Genomic DNA, 21135 nt, shown 5'->3' on the forward strand with positions numbered 1-21135 from the left:
ATTGTTCTTTAACCGCTGTTTTACTGTACTATAAATCCTTAATTTTGGCCGGTTCTGTAAATCGGCCTATATGTGTAGTTGTGTACGATTCAAATTTCAAAGTTGTACAAGACTTAAAGTTGTACGAAAATATTTTAGATTTTGGCTATCAAAATACAGGTATTAAGTAAAGTAGTACTGTACGTAATACAAATTCAGACGGACTTTAATCCTTTTTGTTCGTACGTACGTTTCTAATAGATAGATTTTTTTATACTAGTACGTACGAATGCTTTAAAAATTTTCGTACGACTTTGAATTTTCGTACAATTTTGAATTTTCGTACATGTTTTGTTTTTTTAATAAAATACTTTATGTTAAAATATAAATATATCAATTATACTCTTTGAAATAAGCTTATATATTTCTATTTCTTTAATAATATTCAGCTCTATAATAATAAAATTGACTCATAAAGTCATAATAATTATATAAACCTGTTCAAATTCAGAATTTATCAATTCAATTGGAAAGTCTTCAACATCAGAATATTTACAATTATTTTTCTTCTTCAAAGCAGTAAAGATTAAAAAGAAATATTTATGACAAATATAATAAACAAAACGTTAAAATCATTACATTACAAATATATAAAAATTATGTTACTCAAACATTATGTAATTGTAACATTTTCATTATCGAAAGTTCTATCACATGATGCTACGATGTAAAATTATTAGTACGGAAAATAAAAATTTATTTTTAATAGTCCGTCTGAGTACGGAAAAATTAAAAAAAAAATTTCGAACGTCTGTCCAAATTTGTAGTACCGTACAGTACTATTTTAATATATATTCTCAAAATACAAGGGCGTACATCTGAACTTGCATCAACGTACAGTTGTACAGTTTATTTATTATCTCATTACCTTGATCTGCATCAGGGTAACAGCTGTGTTAGCTGTGTAAAGTAAAGTAGTACAGTATGTTAGTCTAAATTCGTACGTACGCGCTTAAAATCAATCAGTACATACGGTTACAAATGCTAAAAAATTTCGTACTAGTACAAATATTCTGAAACTTTTCGTACATTATTTTTTTTCATACATTATTTTTTTCTGTACATTATTTTTAATATCATTTTTCATGGGTTATTTTTCATATTTACTTTACAATTATAAATTACAAAGAATATAAAAATTATAAAACTGCTAAAAATTATAAGGCTAAAGCTGCTGTTTCATTTCTAAGCTTTACTACATTCTAATAATGCCTAAGAATATAATAATTATAAAGCTAAACCCATGTTTATTTTAGCTACCGATTTTGTAATTCAATAGCTTCTGCTTCCGCCACTTCTTTTCAAGCTTTGCTTGACGTGACGACGTGACGTTCTAATAATGTCAATTTTCTTTCTTTAAGTTCAAATTTAACATAACTTCATTTTCTTTATTAATTGAGCTTGTAGATGACCTTCCCAAATTTTCAACCCTAATTCCATTATTTATATTTTCTAAATTAGTAGTATTAGATACTGTTTCTGCTAAAATGTTGTTTGTTATTTGGGAATTTGTATCATACCGTAATCTTTTTCATTAGAATTTATAGAAGTTGTTTTTTTTTTACATGAATTTTTGGTCTCATCTTTTTTGTTATATTTTGCAGCTAAATTAATAAATGTATCAGTATATTTAAACATACATATTAATTTTGTAATATTAATAATTAATATTTACCTTTACGATTTGATGCAATTTGCTGCCTTTTGACTTCGCTTTTATCACATCTGGTATATGGTATGCCTGAATTGTCTTGGGTACTTTTAATTTTTAATAACTTTTCATCATGCCTTTTACCACTAAAAAAAAAATTAACAATCATAAAAATAATATAAACAAATAATTAATAACAATACATAGAAGTAAATAGCTGATAACAATTTTAACTGTTTTCCTTCTCTATTAATTAAAGCATGGGCTGCTTCCGCCGCATTAGTATTATTTCCATATTTTCTCCAAATTTGACGCTCCATTTTTGACATATTTATATTTAAAGATGAAATTATTCATGGATTCTTATAATATTTTGCCTAATCTAAATAATAAAAAATGTTTTAATAATTATTTTTGATATTATTTCAAATTTAATAGTGATTTACCTCTTGCACCAGATTCATCCAAAGATTCAATTGCATTTAAAAAAGATTCAATAGATTCTTGTGAAGGAGCATTAAGAATGGATTTTGCTAAATTATATGTTTCTTGTGAAAAATGTTTGTTGAATAGGTTTCTATATTATAAAATAAATAAATATTTAAATTGTTTTTAATAAAATGTTATAAAAATAAATTACTAACCGCTGAAAATGAACAACACAAGATTTGAAAATATGCATTAAATGTGTCCCCCAATCTTTTGAAGAATCTAGTTCATATAAAGCAAGACCTAAACCTTTCGATTGTCCATCACCTAAGATGAATTCCCAACCTTTACCATGAATATGATAAATATATAGAGACTTATGGTAAGTTCTTGAATAATGAGCTGAATAACTTTTTGTGATCATCAGCTGATGACACATTTGTATATATTCTACAAAAACTTAAAACTAAATAAAAAAAAAGATATTAATATAATATAAATTAATTCATTATAATTATAACAATAATATTTACCCAATTTGTATTTTTCATCATATGTATTAATTTCAAATTCATTTATATCACCCTTTACACGCTTAAAAGACAGTTCAATTTGCAAATTTTTAGATTTATTAATAATTCTGCCTGTTCTTTCAGGATACAGACAATCAAAATAAGTCCAGTATTATTAATCCATTCTAAATTAACAAAATATTAATTAATTATTTCAATTTAAATAAAATTTATAATAAGATCATACTTGCCTATTCGACGGACATAATTTTTTATTTCTGGGTTATTACTTTTAGCAGCATGAATATTTTATTACGTTTTTTCATGCATGATTTGAATCTGTCCAATCTGCAATATGAAATATAGTGGCTACACCTTCTGGTAAAGTTGATGGATACTCTACAGGTACATGTTGTAAAACTAGCAATTTCAGTGACTTAATCATCTTTGTTATCTACTGATTCTTCGCGTGGTGGACCATTTTCAGATAATTCCTAATAATTCAAATCAAACTTAAAAAACACAAGCAATAATAATGAAAAAAAATTTTTTGATATAAACCCGTTCAAGTTCAGGATTTACTACTTCCAATTGAAATCCTTCAACATTGGACATATCAATATCCATATTTATTATTATAATTTTCGTTGAATGATTAAAGTATTTAAGAAAAGAGAAAGATTATCTGATATGATGATCATATAGAATATTATTAATATTATTATATATATATGTATTCAAATAATTATAAATCATTATGTAATTGTGTAATTGTTAGACGGACAATCATGTGTACAAAATTGTACGTAACTATGCTATCATGTGTATGTCTGAGTACGAAAAAATTGAAAGTTTTCTTTTAAAGCGTCTGACCGAGTTTGCGTTACCGTACCGTACTAGTTTACTATATACTCAGTGACATTTAGATCATTTGTGTTATTTCATATCATGCCATACGTTGTAACGGAACACCGATTGACAAAAGATCTAACCTTATACTCCATGGGGTGTCATGGGATGCGGAATTAATAAAAAAAAGGAATGATTTTTTATGACAACTATGAAAATTGATAAATTTCATTTCATTGTTGAAACAAAAGAAACCTCCCTTACATGGCATGCTCAAAAATATTTTCAGGTGACTTACCTGAATCAGATGAAACTATATTCATGAGTTAATAGATTATGATGTCGTCTAACAAATTCCATGATTATGGGAAGATCCTTTTTCAATTTCTAACCAACATTATCGTTGTATTGCTTTTTAAATGAAGATAGCAAAGCAAAATTTAATGAATATGGAATTAATAATAATTTATCACTTTCAAATACATTATTCAATTATCCCAGTTTTATTAAATACTTAGATACATATAAAGTTTGTTGTTCTACTAGAAAATGGGTCGTTACTTTAGTGGATAAATACAATGAGAAGCCAGAAAACTTAGCTTATAGGTATTTATTTGAAGTTTTCATTGAAAATAAAATTTACATTCTTTCAAAGTTGTACTACCTACGGGTATTGATAATATAGACTTGATTTTACAAAATCCAAATTTTACATGCAAAAATTTAAAATTAGATAGTGGTAATGATTTTTCATTTGGAACTAGTGGCGGGAACCGTTAGAGGGTTGTAAGACTTGAGCCTATGTCCTTTATTTATAATAACAAAATATTAATATATACCGAGTTACACCTGCAATATAATATAATAAACTGACTCTAATAAACTATAAAGGGTAATTTCTTAAATCCTAAACTAAAAATGTAATTCTCAAATTCTAAACTAATTAAATTCTAGATTAAAAATGCGATAGTTTCCCCTCATTATATCTAATCTATAAATCATTAATTAAAATAATTAATGAGGCACTTTTTCATCATAAAAAAAAGGCAAAAAGAATCGAATAAGAAAATTATGTATGTATGGAATTACGTGGGGTCATGTTCAAAACTAATAATTTTCTAAGAAGAATTCGCTTCATATTTATAATATTTTCCCTATGCCTTTATAACCAACTTAAAATAACACATAAATTAAAATACACAACACATTTACACAAGAATAGTTTAACGTCAATTACGGGTGTTACCCTTTATGGAACCCAATTGTTGATAGTTGAACGTTTCCGGACCGCAGTTAATAAAAATACTTTAAATTTTATATACTTAAACTAAATATAATACTGCGCCTTATATTTTCGTAAAACGGGTACAACCGGTTTGACCTGATTCAACCCGATTCAACCCAATTCAACCCGATTTTTACAAAGCAACTCATAATTTCAGCCAAATTCATAATTCTGGGTTTTTTTATACGTAATTTAACAAATTCCGAATTAGGAATTTTCATGTCGATCACAATGATTACGTGATAATGGTTCAAAAAAAAATATGAATCCGGTTCAAACCAAATCATTGTTGGAAACCGAATTACAGCCGGTTTGTGCAACAGGTTCATACTCCAGTTCCTTCGCCGGAATGGTTTTGGCGAAATGACCTTCGGTAAAATGTCTATTCGGGAAAATGGCATTTCGGTGAAACATCCCATCGGCGAAATTTGCTTCAGCAAAATAGGCTTCTGTGAATTGGACTTCAGCGAAAAGTTTGGATACTCCTAACAGCCTAACCTTAATTCGTTTCATATTTATGATTATGTGTACAAAACGTCTAAAAAAGCACCATTTTGTACATTTCGTTTTTACTGTTATCACTTTTTTAAACCGTTTTTGGTAAGATTTCTGGTCATTAACCGGAACATATTTTATTAATGTTTTAAATTTGGAAACACTTTTAAAGGTTAATATTAATAGACATGGTTATATTCTAGATAAGGAAAAAATTCGCTAAACACAATATTTGTTTTCGGAATGTACAAAAATAAATTGGTTTTAATAAATGCGTTCGTGATAATATGATGACTCTGGATTATTTTTTTGGAAAGGGACGGAGTCATAGCTCTTGGCAGAAAATCATCAAAAAAAGTGAATCAAGCCAATTCAAAGCTCTTGGCAGAAAATCATTGAAAAAGCGAATCAATACAAGTCGTAGCTCTTGGCAGAAATTCTAGATTTTAAATTATATATAACCACTGCCACCAAAATTTTTGTTTTACAGAATCGACTTACGCTTAGAAAAGAAAGCAGAAATTAAAACTTTAAACTCCCAAATTATCAACTACCCAAACTACCCGAACTACTACTCCCCCAGGTCTATTGAACAACCGAAAAGAGTCATTAACAAATATGAAACTTCAAAGCTTTTACCTTCTTACTGTCCTTTTCATGTGTTTCTATATAATGGACATTAAAGGTAAAGTCCTTACATTCAATATGTTCTCCATTCTCTTTTCTAATGATTCAACTTTTTGGTTTAATTAGTGCCAATACGGATTTGGGTTTGACTCTCAGCAGTTGTAGAATTTGGATAGAGGATTCAAATGGTTATCGCATAGCCGGTGACGCAGACTACCGTGATTGTAGTTACACTTCCACTGGCGATGACCATGAAGTTATTAGTTTTTCAGACCAAACGTACACGGTTCATGCTAAAGTTGAAGGTAGTTTCAGGAAACAGAAAGTACGAGGACCTTTTAATGAAAATACCTGTTTTAAAATATATGGCAGTGTTGATGATTGGGAATTTGATCAAACATCTTGTTAGTATGTTGAAGATGTGAACCAATTAAATCTGTTTCTCTAGTTGCATAATTAATTATTTTCTAGAAATATGACATCATTAGTTAATACAAAAATTTTTAATTTTTCAGAAAATTATTTACCAAAAAATTTTACCGAAATTTCTCTGTGGCAAATTTAATGTAATGTAATTCAAAATTATAATCAAATTACTCATGTTTTTCGCAAATAATAATAAAAATTATGAAAGTTATTTATAATAACTATATTTATCAATTGGGTAATACTTTTTATAATAAAATTATTATTTTAAAACTATTAAACATTTTTCATAATATATTTGAACTAACCCGTTACTGGTTTTTACTCATTTCAATTATGTTATTGAATAATATATTTACGATTCCATGATCCACATTCTTATAAATTTCTAAACTAGTAATGATTCCCTTATAGGTGATTGGAGATACTCTTCCGCCGACAAAACCTAATTTTTTAAGGCCCCGTAAAAAAAGTCGATCCATTTTTAATATTCCATCTTTTTTTCCATAAAAGACTCATATTTCCGGATCAGTTTCCGTAAATAAATCCACGAAAGGCCCATTTTTACGGAGTTTTTACAGAAATAACGGATAAAATATTTTATAGGGAGAACGTCGTTAACAGAGGAGGCAAGAAAGTAATTACAAGATAAACATCAGACGCAGTATAAGAACCTAGTTGAGGATAGACAACAGGTTCCGAAAAATGATAACATACCTTCTATTGCCGGGTTGTTGATATGGTCAAGAAGGACTTGCTGAATGATGAATGAAGAAGAACCGATCACTGTGCCAACGACAATGCGCTGGTTGATGATGCGGTAGGAGTTATAGAAATAAAGTAGAAGAAACAAAGAACCAATGAACCCTTTTAAGAAATGGCTAAAAAAAATTTCAAAAAACAAGTAGCGACGTTTCAAGGTCACGTGTTAATAATACCGAACGAATAAATATGAAGGAAGAGGATTTAGATAATGAATCAGGAAAAAAAACTCTTTCCTCAATTTTTTTCCATCCGTTAGAATGGCGCAGTAGAAAATTTTCACATTAATAGATTTTTAGTATTCTTTAATACATTATAGTAAGAACACCCAAACAAAAACAACTCGTAAATATTCCATTCCATACCTTACAGTATATACGTATAGTGAAAACTTCGGTTTTTATTTGGTAGAAGTTTAATAGTGCACCTTGTTAGATATTGAACGAACACCCATCTCAAATATTTTAGCTATCCCCTTTGGTTAGAGTTATAGTTTTTTTTTCTTTTCTAACTGCCCATATACCCTACTTTTATATATATATAAAAATTTTTTTTAGACATTTTTTCTCTTTTTTATAAAATGTTTTCTTCAAAAACCACTTTCGATATTTCGATAAAAAAATTTCACGTGACAAAACCGAACCGATCAGGGTTATAACAGGATATACGAAATCAAGAAGTTAACTTTTTTGATCAACACGTTAACACCAATCATCTTCACTTAAAAATACGATTACCACATGAAAACCAACCTAATACGATATTCATCCACGAGCATGAAATTGAAATGCATGCCAAATTTGAAATATCCAAGTTACTCACGTACTTTTTTCTAGCACAAAGAGGTAAAAAAATTTTTTTATTTCATTAGGGACAAATTATTGGCCCGTATGGAAATGATAAGATCACGTGCCTTGAGTAAGGACAAAAGAAATTCAATCACAAAAACTTTCTTTCATTTTAGTTACAAACGTTATAGATTTTATTTTGGTATATATATACCTTGTTCACAATTTTGTTCTTCTGATCAATTTATACCTCGTGTGCATTATTGTGATATACCCTTCCCTTTCATTATGTCGAATAATAGAAGAACGTGCGTTTCTCATCAACCCTATTTCTTTAAAAACAAAATTTATAATTTTGTTAAAAATCCTGATCGTATTAATATATTAGCTGAACACAATTCTCAGAATAACAAGATAGACCATGCTAACTCTATATTTAGACAATGGAAAACGCATACTAGCAAACGAGTAGTTTCACGCTGATTGGATATTGAATATCAGGTCAGATATCACGCCAACGTAAATCATCAATCTTTAAAGGAGGCAAAAGATATATGCACAAAAAACGATTCTCAAATTTGAAGTTCACCCCGAGCGAGAGATCTCGTAACAACAAAAGCGCTTTTCTAGAGCTTGTAAGAGAATATTTTGACCTGGAAAATTTAGCGCTACAATTACTGTGGACGATAAGTTAATTGCCGTTAGAAGACATTGCTTTCTTTTTGTCAAATCACTATATATAGACAAACCGTTGAACATTTACAATACCGCGACAAGGATCGTATTCCTGATCTGAACGATTATAAATTTTTGGTTCCGTTATTCTCTTTTAAAACACGGACCTTAACAAAACTCGAAAACTCTATTAAAGAAAAATCGGTCATCACTGCACATGCTGCATCATCATCTTCACATACTACTCCACTTGTTGACACAGATTCTGATGAACTTCGTCTTAAATATGTCAAGAAGCAATAGATAATTATAATCCACTATCACCACCAAGCGTTTATGCTCGCCCAGAATTTATTATATATATACCAAAACGTCTGCTATTTATAGGTTCAAAATGACACCAAAATCGCTTATAAATATCACAAACCTGGATCAAAAGCGTGGCTAGGATACCTCAAATCAGAATTTTACAACGATAACCCTTGAAATTTGTAAAGCTGAAAAGGCTCGCGAAAGGGAGCAAAAATTCATGGAACACCTGAATAAAGAAAGGAGTAAAGATAAACAATTGACTGATTATCACGACACAAGTGTAAAGAACGCCAGCTCGAGGAAGATCACTTAACGAGTTATACCATGAGTTTTAATAAATGTACGAAGGAATTTACTAATCCCCAGAAACGTAGAAATGCAGGTAAAACTGCAGCACAAGCGCGTCGCGAAATTTTAGAATTCACGTTAGATTACCAACAAACCATCCGAAAAAATTTTAGATATACGGATGATAATGAACTAATGAACCTACTTTCAAACACAACCGTCAAAAAGACTTCATCCCTCCTTGAGTAACGTAAATGACTCCTCATCGGCGGGACCTTCGAATACATCACCACCTAAATAGTCATTTTTTTAAAAGTCATTGTATTATTTTTACCCAGTAGTTAATTTACTACATCATCGAACCCAAATTTTTTTTTACAATGATTACAAAACAATTTTGAATTCCACCTGTTACAGTATTTACAGGTGGCAGCCCGTTAATTGGCTGAAAGAAGAATACGGATCATTTTATTTTAGATTTGATTGACACCTTGTAAAAATTTTACAACTACAATAGCAGCTACTTTTTTTATTTTTTTTAGGTCCCCAGAGTTTTTTTTATTATTGTTGCTATTCCTTATTGGTCGTGGTAGAGAGTAGGAGGTTCTTCTTTTACAAATGAGGGTCTGGTTTTTACTAGATTATAGCCGTACTGATGTAACACTATACTCTGATTATTCATTGTAAAATAGTAATACTTAGAAACTTAGAAAGCTGCCTGCTTGACATAAATAAATAGATAAATAGATAAATAGATAATGGATCAGTGATGCGAAAAAACCTCTTTCCCACAAACTCTGGAACAATTTTTTCACCGAACATTGACGTTTATTTCATATAAATATAACATTTCCAGTCACATACAAAGGGTTTTCAACATCAAACAAACACTTTTATTAATAAAACACTACTTTTACGACGGGGTTTCATATTTTTCTTTCTATTGTGCTTCGTACTAAAAGTTAGGAACAAATAGTGCTCCTACCGGGTCAAGTCGGGTCGGGTTTTGAGGAAATATTCGACCCGATCTGAATAAAAAAATATAAGACTCGTATTTATTCGGGTCTCATATTTTTGTAACCCGACCCTTGACTCGACCGAGTATAATTTAACTCGTGTAACCCGGGTTAGACCCGAACATTTAAGTAAAATGGGTACTAACTTATATTATGTGAGATTTTCTTCTAATAATAACAAAATTAATTTCCTTTTATTTGAAAAAAAGGCAACTTAGTGATTAACCACTAGTAGCCACCTGAAATTTGTATCATGAATGGTTATACAAAACATGTAACACTAGCTCTTATTTTTCTCCTAGACTAAATTATCTAAAATAAAATTAAAAATACGAATTTTGAACCTGGTTTAATATAATAAAAGTCAAAGAGTTAGGCAAAATAATTAGCAGATATTCAAATCAAAGATAAATTGGAATTCTAAAGCTATCAGAAAAATATTATTCTCAAAAGCCAAATGTTAATTTTTTTATTTATCTGATTAAGCTATGTTAATATTTGTTAAAACTAATTCTTGGCTTAATTTTGGCCAAAATTATAATTTTGCCAGAATTAAAAACATCCGGGTCGATCCGGGTCAAACCCGGGTCAAGGAAATTTATAACCCGACCCGGCGGGTCGGGTCATGCGGGTCATGCGGGTCACGGGTCATTAAAAATCGTTAGTACCGACCCGATTTAAAAGTCGAGTCGGGTCAAATTAACCCGGGTCGACTCGTATCATTCGGAGCACTAGGAACAAATCTTGACGACCTGGTGCTCTGCACCTCAAACAACGGTCCTTTTTATAATGTTTAAAATCTGGTGCAAATCTGTCTATTCGAACAAAATTGCACCTGGCTCCCGGCCAATTGTGGCGATCTGAGCATATTTGTCTATTAAGCCACTTCTCATTCAGCCACTTTCCATCGCTAAGCTTCCGTTGTTTATCTAATCACTACATAACCAAAAATAACTAAAATAACTCTATATAATATAACTAAAAATAAATAAGTAAAAATAAAAGATAAAAATAGATGAAAAAAAATGAAAAAATATCCCGTGACAGTTGGATGAACCGCCAAATTGCGTTGATAGATAATGAGTCAGATATAGACACACATATTCAGAACCAAATACCACTAAGAACATTAATTTTTTCTCTTATTTAAGCCATTTTAAACTACAGAAACGTTCTCAAAAGCAGTTCATCTGCTTCCAGTGCTATTAGATAAGGTCCCTCCAAGCGTCACGACATGAAGAAGGATCTATGGAATTTTAGTTGTTATTTCATTTTTTTCATTTTTTTTCTATTTATTATAGTCATCATACTCCTTAACATGTAGTCCTCGTCTACAGGGCTATCCATAGAGTGAATGCTTAAATTTTGTGATATCGTCAAAAAAAGGATTTGCAAATAAAATCTTTTTTAAAAAGATATACATATGATTTTTTATTGTATGCATAATATAAATTACATATTATTAAAAATAAAAATTAGTAGTTAATTAATATAAAATTTTCACGATGAACGGTTTATTCAAATGAACGATTAGTCGATTAGTTATTAGTAAATTATGACGTAAATAATTTTTATTTTGGAAGGGATTTACATATATTTCTAATTTAACCATACATGAAAACATGAAACAATTACAGTGTTACACTAAAACTTTATTATATAATTTCACAAAATATTTTTAAAACATTTTTTAAAAAATGATGACGCAATTTTTTTCGAAATTAAGTCAAAATTATGTTGAATTATTGAATGATAATGAATATTATGATGTTACGATCGAAGTTGATAATGTAAAAATCCCCTCACATAAGAATATATTGTGTTGCCGCTCACCATACTTACGACGAGTTTTTTCTTCTAATAAAAACCAGAGTAATATTAAATTACCAAATATATCATTCGAAATCTTTAAAATTGTTTTAAGGTAAGATACTACAGTACAGTAAAATTTAAAATATTATATAATTCGTATAATGGTATAATATAAAATTTTGTAATATAGGTATATTTATGGTGGTATTCTTCTATTAAATGAGCGAGATACTTTAGATATTTTTAAAATTTTATTGGCAGCAGATGAACTACTTCTTCATGAAATAGTAGATTATTTACAGAAATATTTAATTGAAAATAAAACTGAATGGTTAGAACAAAATTTTGGACTTATTTATCAAACAAGATTTCAAACCGATTCTTTAGTAGAGATTCAAAAATTTTGTACAAATTTTATGATAAAATCTCCAGAGAAAATATTCAAATCACTTGATTTTACTTCACTCCCAGAAAATTTTTTAGTTCAACTTGTTAAAAGAGATGATATACAAATGAAAGAAATTGAAATTTGGGAACATTTATTAGAATGGGGTTTAGCGCAAAATCTAACTCTCAAACCAGATCCTAATACCTGGTTAGATGATGATTTTAAATCAATGGAAAATACTCTACAACTTTGTTTACCTTCAATTAGATTTTTTAGTTTATCATCCAAAGAATTTTTGAACAAAGTTAAACCATACAAAAAGCTCTTAAAGTATCAGTTTTATGAAGATTTAATAAATTCTTATATGAACCCTGATAGTAAACCTAATGAAAGTATTTTACCTCCTAGAAATATTAAATTTAATGGAATTATTGATTCAAAAATTATTAATTTAAATATTGTTTCAGTTCTTTCAAGGTGGATTGATAAAACTGATGTCAATTATAACTTTTCTCATTTAAGAGAATTATATTTTCCATACAAATTTGAATTATTATTAAGAGGAAGTCGAGATGGATTTACTCCTAAAAAATTTCATGAATTATGTGATGATAAACCAAACACTATTACTATAATTAAAATAAAAGGAACAGAAGAAATTCTCGGTGGATATAACCCTTTAAAATGGGAATCTCATGGTGGTTGGATTAAAACTATGGATAGTTTTATTTTTTCTTTTGACAGTAAGAATATTAAGAACGCAATTATTAGTAATATACAAAAGACGCATGAAGCACTTTTTTGTGGTTGTAAAAATGGTCCAGATCTTGCCGATATAATTATAACTTCTTCTGATGAATTTATGGATTACGATAGAAAGTACTATGAAATGCGTCATTATGAAAAAAGAATAAGGGATATGAACGGTGACTTTCCTATGGAAGATTATGAGGTATTTCAAATCATAAGGATATAGTTTCTTGATATTACAAATAAAAAGTAAAGGCAAACTGAAATCATTATAGAATATATAAATCTTATAATAGATTAACTATATTTGTCTACTTCTAATAAAATTTAATACGTTAAACCTAATTTTGGCGCTTAATTTGATGTACAGTATATATTGAGTGTTCGTCAAGAAAAAGTATTTCGATGTTTGACGATAAAATTTAATAAATTTAATGAATATCTTTGCAAGCTTATTATATTATTATTATTGTTAAAAAAACATCTAGTACTCATGATAGATATACGTTATCCTAGTATAAAAGTGCCCTCCCTTACTACATCATTTCACATTTAAACAATTATGAAAAGAGCGAACAATTTCTTACCTGAAAGAATTTACGCAAGACATTCCCTTCTGGGTCTGAAAGAATAATTCGGATCAATAGATTGAAAATTTTTTATTCAGGTGCAGACGGGATGGTTATTATTAAATTCTCTTGTCGATTTCCCCCTTTTTTTCACCATTATCCCCGGGTGGCTTAGTTTACAGTTTTATATTTGTATTACTTTCGATTCTATTAAAAAACATTTTTTCATTTTTTTATTCCTACAATTTTTTTCATTTGTCATGAATTTTGCTCTCATTTCTCATGATTTTTTTCATTTTTACATTTCTTTCTCATTTCCCATGAATTTTCTTTTCATTTTTTTTTCATTCCTTACAACTTTCTTTTCATTATTTACAAATTTTCATGAACTCTTCTCGTGAATTCTCTTTAATCAAATACATACCATGGATAATAATGACATATTGGTGAAGAATTAGGAATGCAGGATTAGGGTTCAAAATCGAATTAATCGAAACTCCAATTAGAATCGATTTAAATCGATTATCGAATAAAAAATCGCCGCCCGAATTACTACATCGTAAATCACATGACTCATATAATCAGCATTTTTTTAACTATTATTTTTTCCATTTTCTGTCTTTTTTTAAAGTTAGGCGACACAAAGTGGTAAAAATGGTTTTCATAGTCCGGCCGGGTCAGTTTTGTTAAGTCTTAAAAAAAAATTTTTATATTATTACTATGCCGGGTGAGAATTTTTTAAAAATTGAAAAAAAATTTCGCATATAAAATTTTTGAAAAAAAAAATTAAAAGCCGGGTTGCCGGGTTATTGATGAAATTTTTATATTGTGAAAACCATAAAATCAAGTTTGTATGGCCTTATTTCCATTGAGCAGTGATTAATTTTCCGTTATCACACTCAACTCGTAAAACATTGTTCTTTAACTGCTGCTTTTATTGTACCCCGGGTTTTGAAAATCCTTAATCTTGGTAGGTTCTGCTGTAAATCGGCCTATGTGTACAAAAATTCAAAGTTGTACAAGACTTGAAGTTGTACGAAAATATTTTAAATTTTCGTGCGTACTAGTATAATTTTTTTTTCTAGATTTTGTATTTACTATCAAAATACAAGGGCGTATATCTGAACTTGCATCAACGTACAGTCGTACAGTTTATTTATTACCTTATTACCTCAAGGGATCAATTTCATACTAGTACCTATTAGCTGAGATAAAGTCTCCACACATCAACTTAATTTAGAAATCAATACTATATCATTCAGACAAATAAGGCCATTACAACTTGATTGTTTAATGTACCCACCCTTTTATTTTTTTTTTTAAGAATTTATAAACATATAACAACATATATATTTAAATATCCCTCACTTTAAATGATTTTCTGAAATTTTCTAAAATGATTGTACTTTTTAAGCGCTCACACAACTTGTAAAATGAATGTGATAACAGATAACTACTATAATTATCAAATAACTCGTCCTCTTATTGATACTTATATATTAATCAATATATGCTGCAACTTTCTATAGAATATAAAGCAGTTTATTAAGTAAGTTAATGTTATTTTTCTTTTATGCAGGAATTATAATAAACATATAAATATAATTTTATTTTTTTTAAACATATTTTTATTAATCTTAAAACAGATATAAATATAAGGTTAAGTTTGATAAAAACAAAATTTTGCTTTTACATCATTTTAATGTTCATTTAATTACGTTTCATAATATTGACTATGTAAATAAAGAATTTAAGCGCAATCTTCAGAATTGATATTGAGTATGGTAAAATAAACTCTTATAGATTCTATATATATGTATAAAAAGGAATAAATATTGTATCAAAAATATGATCTAATAAAACAAATTAAATTTATATAATTACCTAGATTAGATATTCTATTCATCATTATTATCAGCATTTTTTGGTTCTGGAAGATTTTTAAAATCTAAAAGTCTACTTGTATAAACTGCTTGAGGATGTGTCGTATATGATATAGTACTAGTAGGTGATGAAAAAGATAACTTTTTATTAATATCATCTGTTTCTTTAACTTGTCCGTAAATTACAGAATCCACCTTATTGTAATGAATATCACTATATGAATTATAAAATAACACACTTAATTCATGTGCATTAGGTCGTTTTAAAGGGTCTGCATCCCAACATTGATTAATAATATCAAAAATCAATTGAGGAATTTTATAATTAGATTTTGGCCTCAACCCTTTACAAATTTTCATTGCTAAGAATTCATCATGAGCTATATCATAGTAAGGAGGAAAACCTGTACAAATTTCATATGCAATGATTCCAAGCCCATAAATATCACTTTTTTGAGTATATTCATTTCCTCTTAAAACTTCTGGAGCTACATAAGGTAATACTCCATATATATTTTTATTTTGAGAGGATTTGACATTTGCCGGCTGACTTAATCCCAAATCAGTAATATAAGCCTTGTCACCAAAATCGCTTAATATATTTCCACAATGAAAATCATGATGAATTAATCCTTTATTGTGAATATCACTAAGACCATATGCAATAACAGTTAAAATATACGACTTTTGTTCCCAATTCAGTGAAATGAAGTTGTTATTCAAATGTTGTCTTAAACCACCATTTTTTAATTCCATTACCATCATAAAATTATTTGTTTTTGGATCTTTGGTAATACCAAAACAACGAACTATCCAAACAGAACTATATACTAAAATGTTTGATTCAACCTTAAAAGAAAATTATAGTTAGTTTAGCATTTATAAAGGTTAATGAAGATTCATGAGAAAATACCTCACCTCTTTTAAAAATTCGGTCGTAATATCTTTTGAGTCGTTCAAACATTTTAAAGCAACTTTTGTTGCACCTTTTCTTTTCAATGGACCTGCACAATTTAAATTTATATTCTGAGGACCATCTTTCCAAATTGCTTTAAAAGTAGTTCCAAATCCCCCTTTCGCTAAATATTCAATATCTTCAAATTTATCATATTCAATCCATTCTATGATATGATCTACATCTTTAGCTTTTAATTGTGCTTTTTTAATAAACTCATCAACGTCATGATTTCCACTTGTCCAATTTTTGAAATTTTGTTGAGAATGTTGTGAATTACATGACCGACAATAATGATGACTAGTTTTAGGCTGTTTGCATGTTTCACATAAACCATATGATTTATAACATTCTTTTAATTCTTTGTCTGTTATTAGTTCATCAATTAACGATTCTTGTCCTTCAGTCAAATCATAATATTTGAACTCTTTTATTTGTTCAATTACATAATCACTTAATTTAATTTCATCCATTTTAATAAATAATTTTTTAAACAAAAAATGTTATTAATTCGTAAGTAAAAATCACAAAAAAAAAAGAAGAAAAAAATAATAAGAAAAATAGTGAGAAAGCTTTCAAGATCGGCAAAAAAATTATGAAAAAAAAGACTAGTTAAAATAACAGAGGAAACACACTAGTCCTGATCGGCAATTAATTTATTCAATTTTGGAAAATTATTAAAAATTTCCATAATAAGTAATATTAAATGATAGAATAAATAACTAAATATAGTTTAAAAGAATTATGTATGTAATTCCTGTCGCACTAAATGATTTACCTTCATACTAATTTTTGGAAAATTACGAGTGATTTAGCTGAGTTTATAAAATGATCGAGAATCTTCGTTTACTTATTTTCCGGTCTCATATAGATAACCGGGAAATCCCTAATTTTAGTTTAAAATAGTTAAATATAGTTAATCACATGTTAAATTTCCATGAAATAAATAATCTGAAATTTAATGAAATTTTTTACAAATTTAGCAAAAAGAAAATTGCATTTATTATTTCAAATTAAATTAAACAACTTCCAAATTTCCAAAATTCTCTTCTTATGTCTAAAATTTGACTTCTAGAATGGATTGAATATATATGATAGCTAGATTTGAAAAAATTACTAGTTGTAGATGTTCAATATTATATGACTGTCACCAATGCTACTGTATATAAAATCATAAATGTGTTAATCTGATTACATACTCATATAAACCATAATGTTCAGTTTATAATAAAATTTTAATTCTTTCATTTATTACTAACAATTTTTGTTTTTTGAGGTTTTGATGGTCAAGATCATATTTGAATAAATTATAGCTAGGTTTGAGAAAATATTATATCACGTAAAAGTTTAGACTAGTTTTAATTTCGCTGAATTGAAATATTTAATAATGTCGTCATATGTATTAATTTATCTTATTCGTAATAATTATTTTTTTTTACTAAATTCATAAATAATTATTGCTTAACTTGAATAATTTTTTAATTTAAATTTAATATTTAATATGTATCATATAAAATCATATTTTTTTTACGTAGCTCAATAGTTTAGAAACAGAAACAATCCAAAGATAAAATTCATTGGGTGCCAATCCCCCCCTACCTGTTTGTAGAGGAGGGCTTTTCATAAGGCTAAGTATATATACATATAGTATGCTATAAATACCTTAAATATAATAATAATAAATTTTAAAGATTATAAATAAAATATCAGGCGAAAAGCCCTGTTTATATTAAATTAAATATCACGTGCATCACGTGACATACCAATAACGCACTGCTGAGTTGGTTGGTTGGATTGCATTAATATCCTCTTTTTTTCACCTGGATAATCGAGATGATGACATTTTCCACTTTTATAGCTTAATCAATAGGTCTTTTTCCATAGCTTTTAGAAATTTCATATTGAAAATCTCACCACCAAAGATTGATACGATATCATAAATAATGTGGGAAAATAAATTCACAACGAGTGGCCTCTTTTTTAATAGAAATTTTGTTTAATTATCATAAAATATATACAGCCATTCCCTGACGACATTCATTACTTAAGGGTCAAATTCTATCTAAAAATATTAAGAACGTAGATGATAAATGTATGTTAGCGATTAATCATTTATTAGATTATTAATCATATATTCATTCATTTATAATTGAAAAACTATAACATGATGGTTAGTGTATTTTAGTGGCCGACCATTTGTCCAGATTTTAACTAAAACGGGAAATAAATGATAATTAAAAAGGATTTTATTCCCAAGTTTCTTGATTGATTTGTTTTTTAAAAAAAAAAAAAATTAAATTGACGAAAAAAAGAATATACTTTTTTTTTACTGTTTTTGTGCACCGACAAGAAATATTTTGATTGCGATATATGGTTAACGTAAGGTCGTAAGGCGTAAAAATTATTTAACAATCATGTTGTACAGGATGTATGTACTAATTAATAAATAAATATGTTTAGGTCAAAAACTTAAAATATATTGGTAATTCAAAATTATAAATTCGGTTTTCGTTATCATTTAAGGTAAATAAGCTTATTTTTACATTATTGTAATAGTGTAATATTTAATAAATAAATATAATTATAAAAAAAAAATACAAAATTTAGTATAGAATTATCAAAAAAGAAATCCGAAGAACAACCAAGGAATTTATGGATACGTGTTGATAAAAGAAAATATCATGTAAAAAATTTATTTATAATTATTTAATTTATAATATTTTTTTTTTAATTAAATTGAAAGCTTCATGTTACCATTGGTTCAACTACTGAATTACTAGAAGATACAGATGAAAAAATAATTTATATGGAAGATTTAGAAAAAAGAACGCGAATATATGGAATATGTGGAGAACGTTATGAACCTGGTACAGGAAGTTCATGGTGTCGACCTTGTAATGCTAAAAGATTTAAAGAAAATTTTAAAAATTAGACTAGTGGAAATAAAGATATTGATGAATTAATTCAACGGTCACAACTTAATGCTTTACATTTTACAAAATGTCTTGAATGGATACATACATTATAATAATTTTGAAGATATTACTTATATTACAAGTGGTGGATTTGGTAAAATTTATTCTGTTAAATAGTTTGAAGGATATGTTAGGTGTTGGGATATTGAGAATCAGAAATGGATAAGAGATTCGTATTTCACAGTTGCGTTAAAAAGTTTGGATAATTCTTCTGATATAGGCGTAGCTTTTCTAAATGAGGTAATTCGAAATCTCCTTCATGTCATATATGTGTAATTATTTTTTAATAATATGATCTTTTGCCTAAAAAATAAAAAAATTATTTTCTTTCTTCTTATCTTTAATATTCATATTAGGTTAAATCCCATCTTCTTATTTATTTTAAAGAGGTTGTTAGATGTTTCGACGTGACTCAAGACTCAATTACTAAAAATTATATGATGGTATTAAGATATTGTAAGCATGGAAATTTAAGAAATTATTTAAGCCAGTTTGAATATATTAATTTAAATTTTAAAACTGGTAAATTATCGGAAATTGCAAGAGGACTTTTAAATATTCATAATTCAGGAAATATATTACTAAATTCTGAGTTTTCATATATAAGTGATTTAGGAATGTGTCAACCGGTAAATGGTAAAATGATTGAAGAAGGAATCTATGGAGTATTACCTTATATGGCACCAAAAGTTTTACGCGGACATCAATACACAAAAGAAGCAGATATTTACTCGTTTGGAATAATAATGAATGAATTTATAACAAAAGAAATTCCTCATAATAATATTCCTCATGATCATTCTTTAGTTGTTAAAATATGTAAAATATGTAAAGGACTTCGACTAAAAATTTCTAATGATACATCAAAATTAATTTCAGATTTAATTATTAAATGTTGGGAACTTGGGATGCTAAAGTAAAAAATAGGCCAATAACTAAAGAATTATATCACAAATAGTAAAATGTGAAAAAATTAGAAAAATCCAATTAAAAAGGAGTGGATCAAATGAGACTTATGAGAGTAAGCAATTTATACTAGTAGACTTTTAAATTTTAATAATCTCCCGGAACCAACAAATTCTTCAGTTTTATTATTTAGAAACCCAGGCAAAATTTAATATTTATTATGAAACTTTTATTTTTCATTAATTATTAATTATTAATTATTCTTTTAAATAGATGTTGTCCAACCACAAACAGAAAATTTAAGTAAGTATTTTTACGTAATCATATGGTAATATTTATACAATAATATTTATTGTTTATTTAATTTTATAGTTTTGGAATGTTTTGATTATCAATTGAGTGAATCAGGTAAAACATTTTAAATTTTCGTGACGCCTAAAGAATTTGTTAAATAAGTTCAATTTAGGCTTTTAAAAGTATAATAATTATTATTTATAAAAGTTTTGTATTAATTATTTATATTATCTTATATATGTTAACATTTTTTTTTATTTTTAATTATTTAAACTATTTTTTTCTATAACTAGGTAACAGGATCCGTTATATTAACTTATTTTTTTTATTAATTTTATTTGATATTAAATTTAAGATAATGAAATCATCATACTCCCAATTTTCTGGAATAAGCAAAAAAAGAGAACTTGTTCTTTGAAAATTTATTATTTTCTTTGTATTAAATTGTT

The 21135-nt window shown here is 27.7% G+C and overlaps 6 protein-coding genes across 6 annotated transcripts; 4 read left to right on the top strand and 2 right to left on the bottom strand.

Annotated features, from left to right (window-relative positions):
* Positions 1-1381: 1381 nt before the first annotated feature.
* OCT59_023473 (uncharacterized protein) lies at positions 1382-2558 on the bottom strand (the record flags this gene model as incomplete). The annotated part of the gene is made up of 5 exons (XM_066134711.1): positions 1382-1491; positions 1560-1643; positions 1715-1780; positions 2137-2267; positions 2335-2558. 5 exons carry the CDS (start codon positions 2556-2558, stop codon positions 1382-1384), a joined length of 615 nt encoding a protein of 204 aa, XP_065990808.1.
* A 3429-nt stretch (positions 2559-5987) lies between these two features.
* On the top strand, positions 5988-6296 carry OCT59_023474 (uncharacterized protein; the record flags this gene model as incomplete). The annotated part of the gene is made up of 1 exon (XM_066134712.1): positions 5988-6296. The coding sequence occupies one exon, from the start codon at positions 5988-5990 to the stop codon at positions 6294-6296; it is 309 nt and encodes a 102-aa protein (XP_065990809.1).
* Positions 6297-9174: 2878 nt separating this feature from the next.
* On the top strand, positions 9175-9387 carry OCT59_023475 (uncharacterized protein; the record flags this gene model as incomplete). The annotated part of the gene is made up of 1 exon (XM_066134713.1): positions 9175-9387. One exon carries the CDS (start codon positions 9175-9177, stop codon positions 9385-9387), a length of 213 nt encoding a protein of 70 aa, XP_065990810.1.
* Positions 9388-11854: 2467 nt separating this feature from the next.
* Positions 11855-13388, top strand: OCT59_023476 (uncharacterized protein; the record flags this gene model as incomplete). The annotated part of the gene is made up of 3 exons (XM_066134714.1): positions 11855-12078; positions 12916-13306; positions 13380-13388. The coding sequence occupies 3 exons, from the start codon at positions 11855-11857 to the stop codon at positions 13386-13388; spliced, it is 624 nt and encodes a 207-aa protein (XP_065990811.1).
* A 2814-nt stretch (positions 13389-16202) lies between these two features.
* OCT59_023477 (uncharacterized protein) lies at positions 16203-16984 on the bottom strand (the record flags this gene model as incomplete). Its single annotated transcript, XM_066134715.1, has 3 exons — positions 16203-16205; positions 16316-16405; positions 16475-16984. The coding sequence occupies 3 exons, from the start codon at positions 16982-16984 to the stop codon at positions 16203-16205; spliced, it is 603 nt and encodes a 200-aa protein (XP_065990812.1).
* A 1941-nt stretch (positions 16985-18925) lies between these two features.
* OCT59_023478 (uncharacterized protein) lies at positions 18926-20814 on the top strand (the record flags this gene model as incomplete). Its single annotated transcript, XM_066134716.1, has 8 exons — positions 18926-18939; positions 19119-19194; positions 19255-19378; positions 19611-19726; positions 19843-20402; positions 20482-20507; positions 20666-20695; positions 20765-20814. The coding sequence occupies 8 exons, from the start codon at positions 18926-18928 to the stop codon at positions 20812-20814; spliced, it is 996 nt and encodes a 331-aa protein (XP_065990813.1).
* Positions 20815-21135: the final 321 nt, after the last annotated feature.

This window comes from Rhizophagus irregularis, chromosome 4 (assembly GCF_026210795.1).
Source record: "Rhizophagus irregularis chromosome 4, complete sequence".
NCBI classification, from domain to species: Eukaryota; Fungi; Glomeromycota; class Glomeromycetes; order Glomerales; family Glomeraceae; genus Rhizophagus; species Rhizophagus irregularis.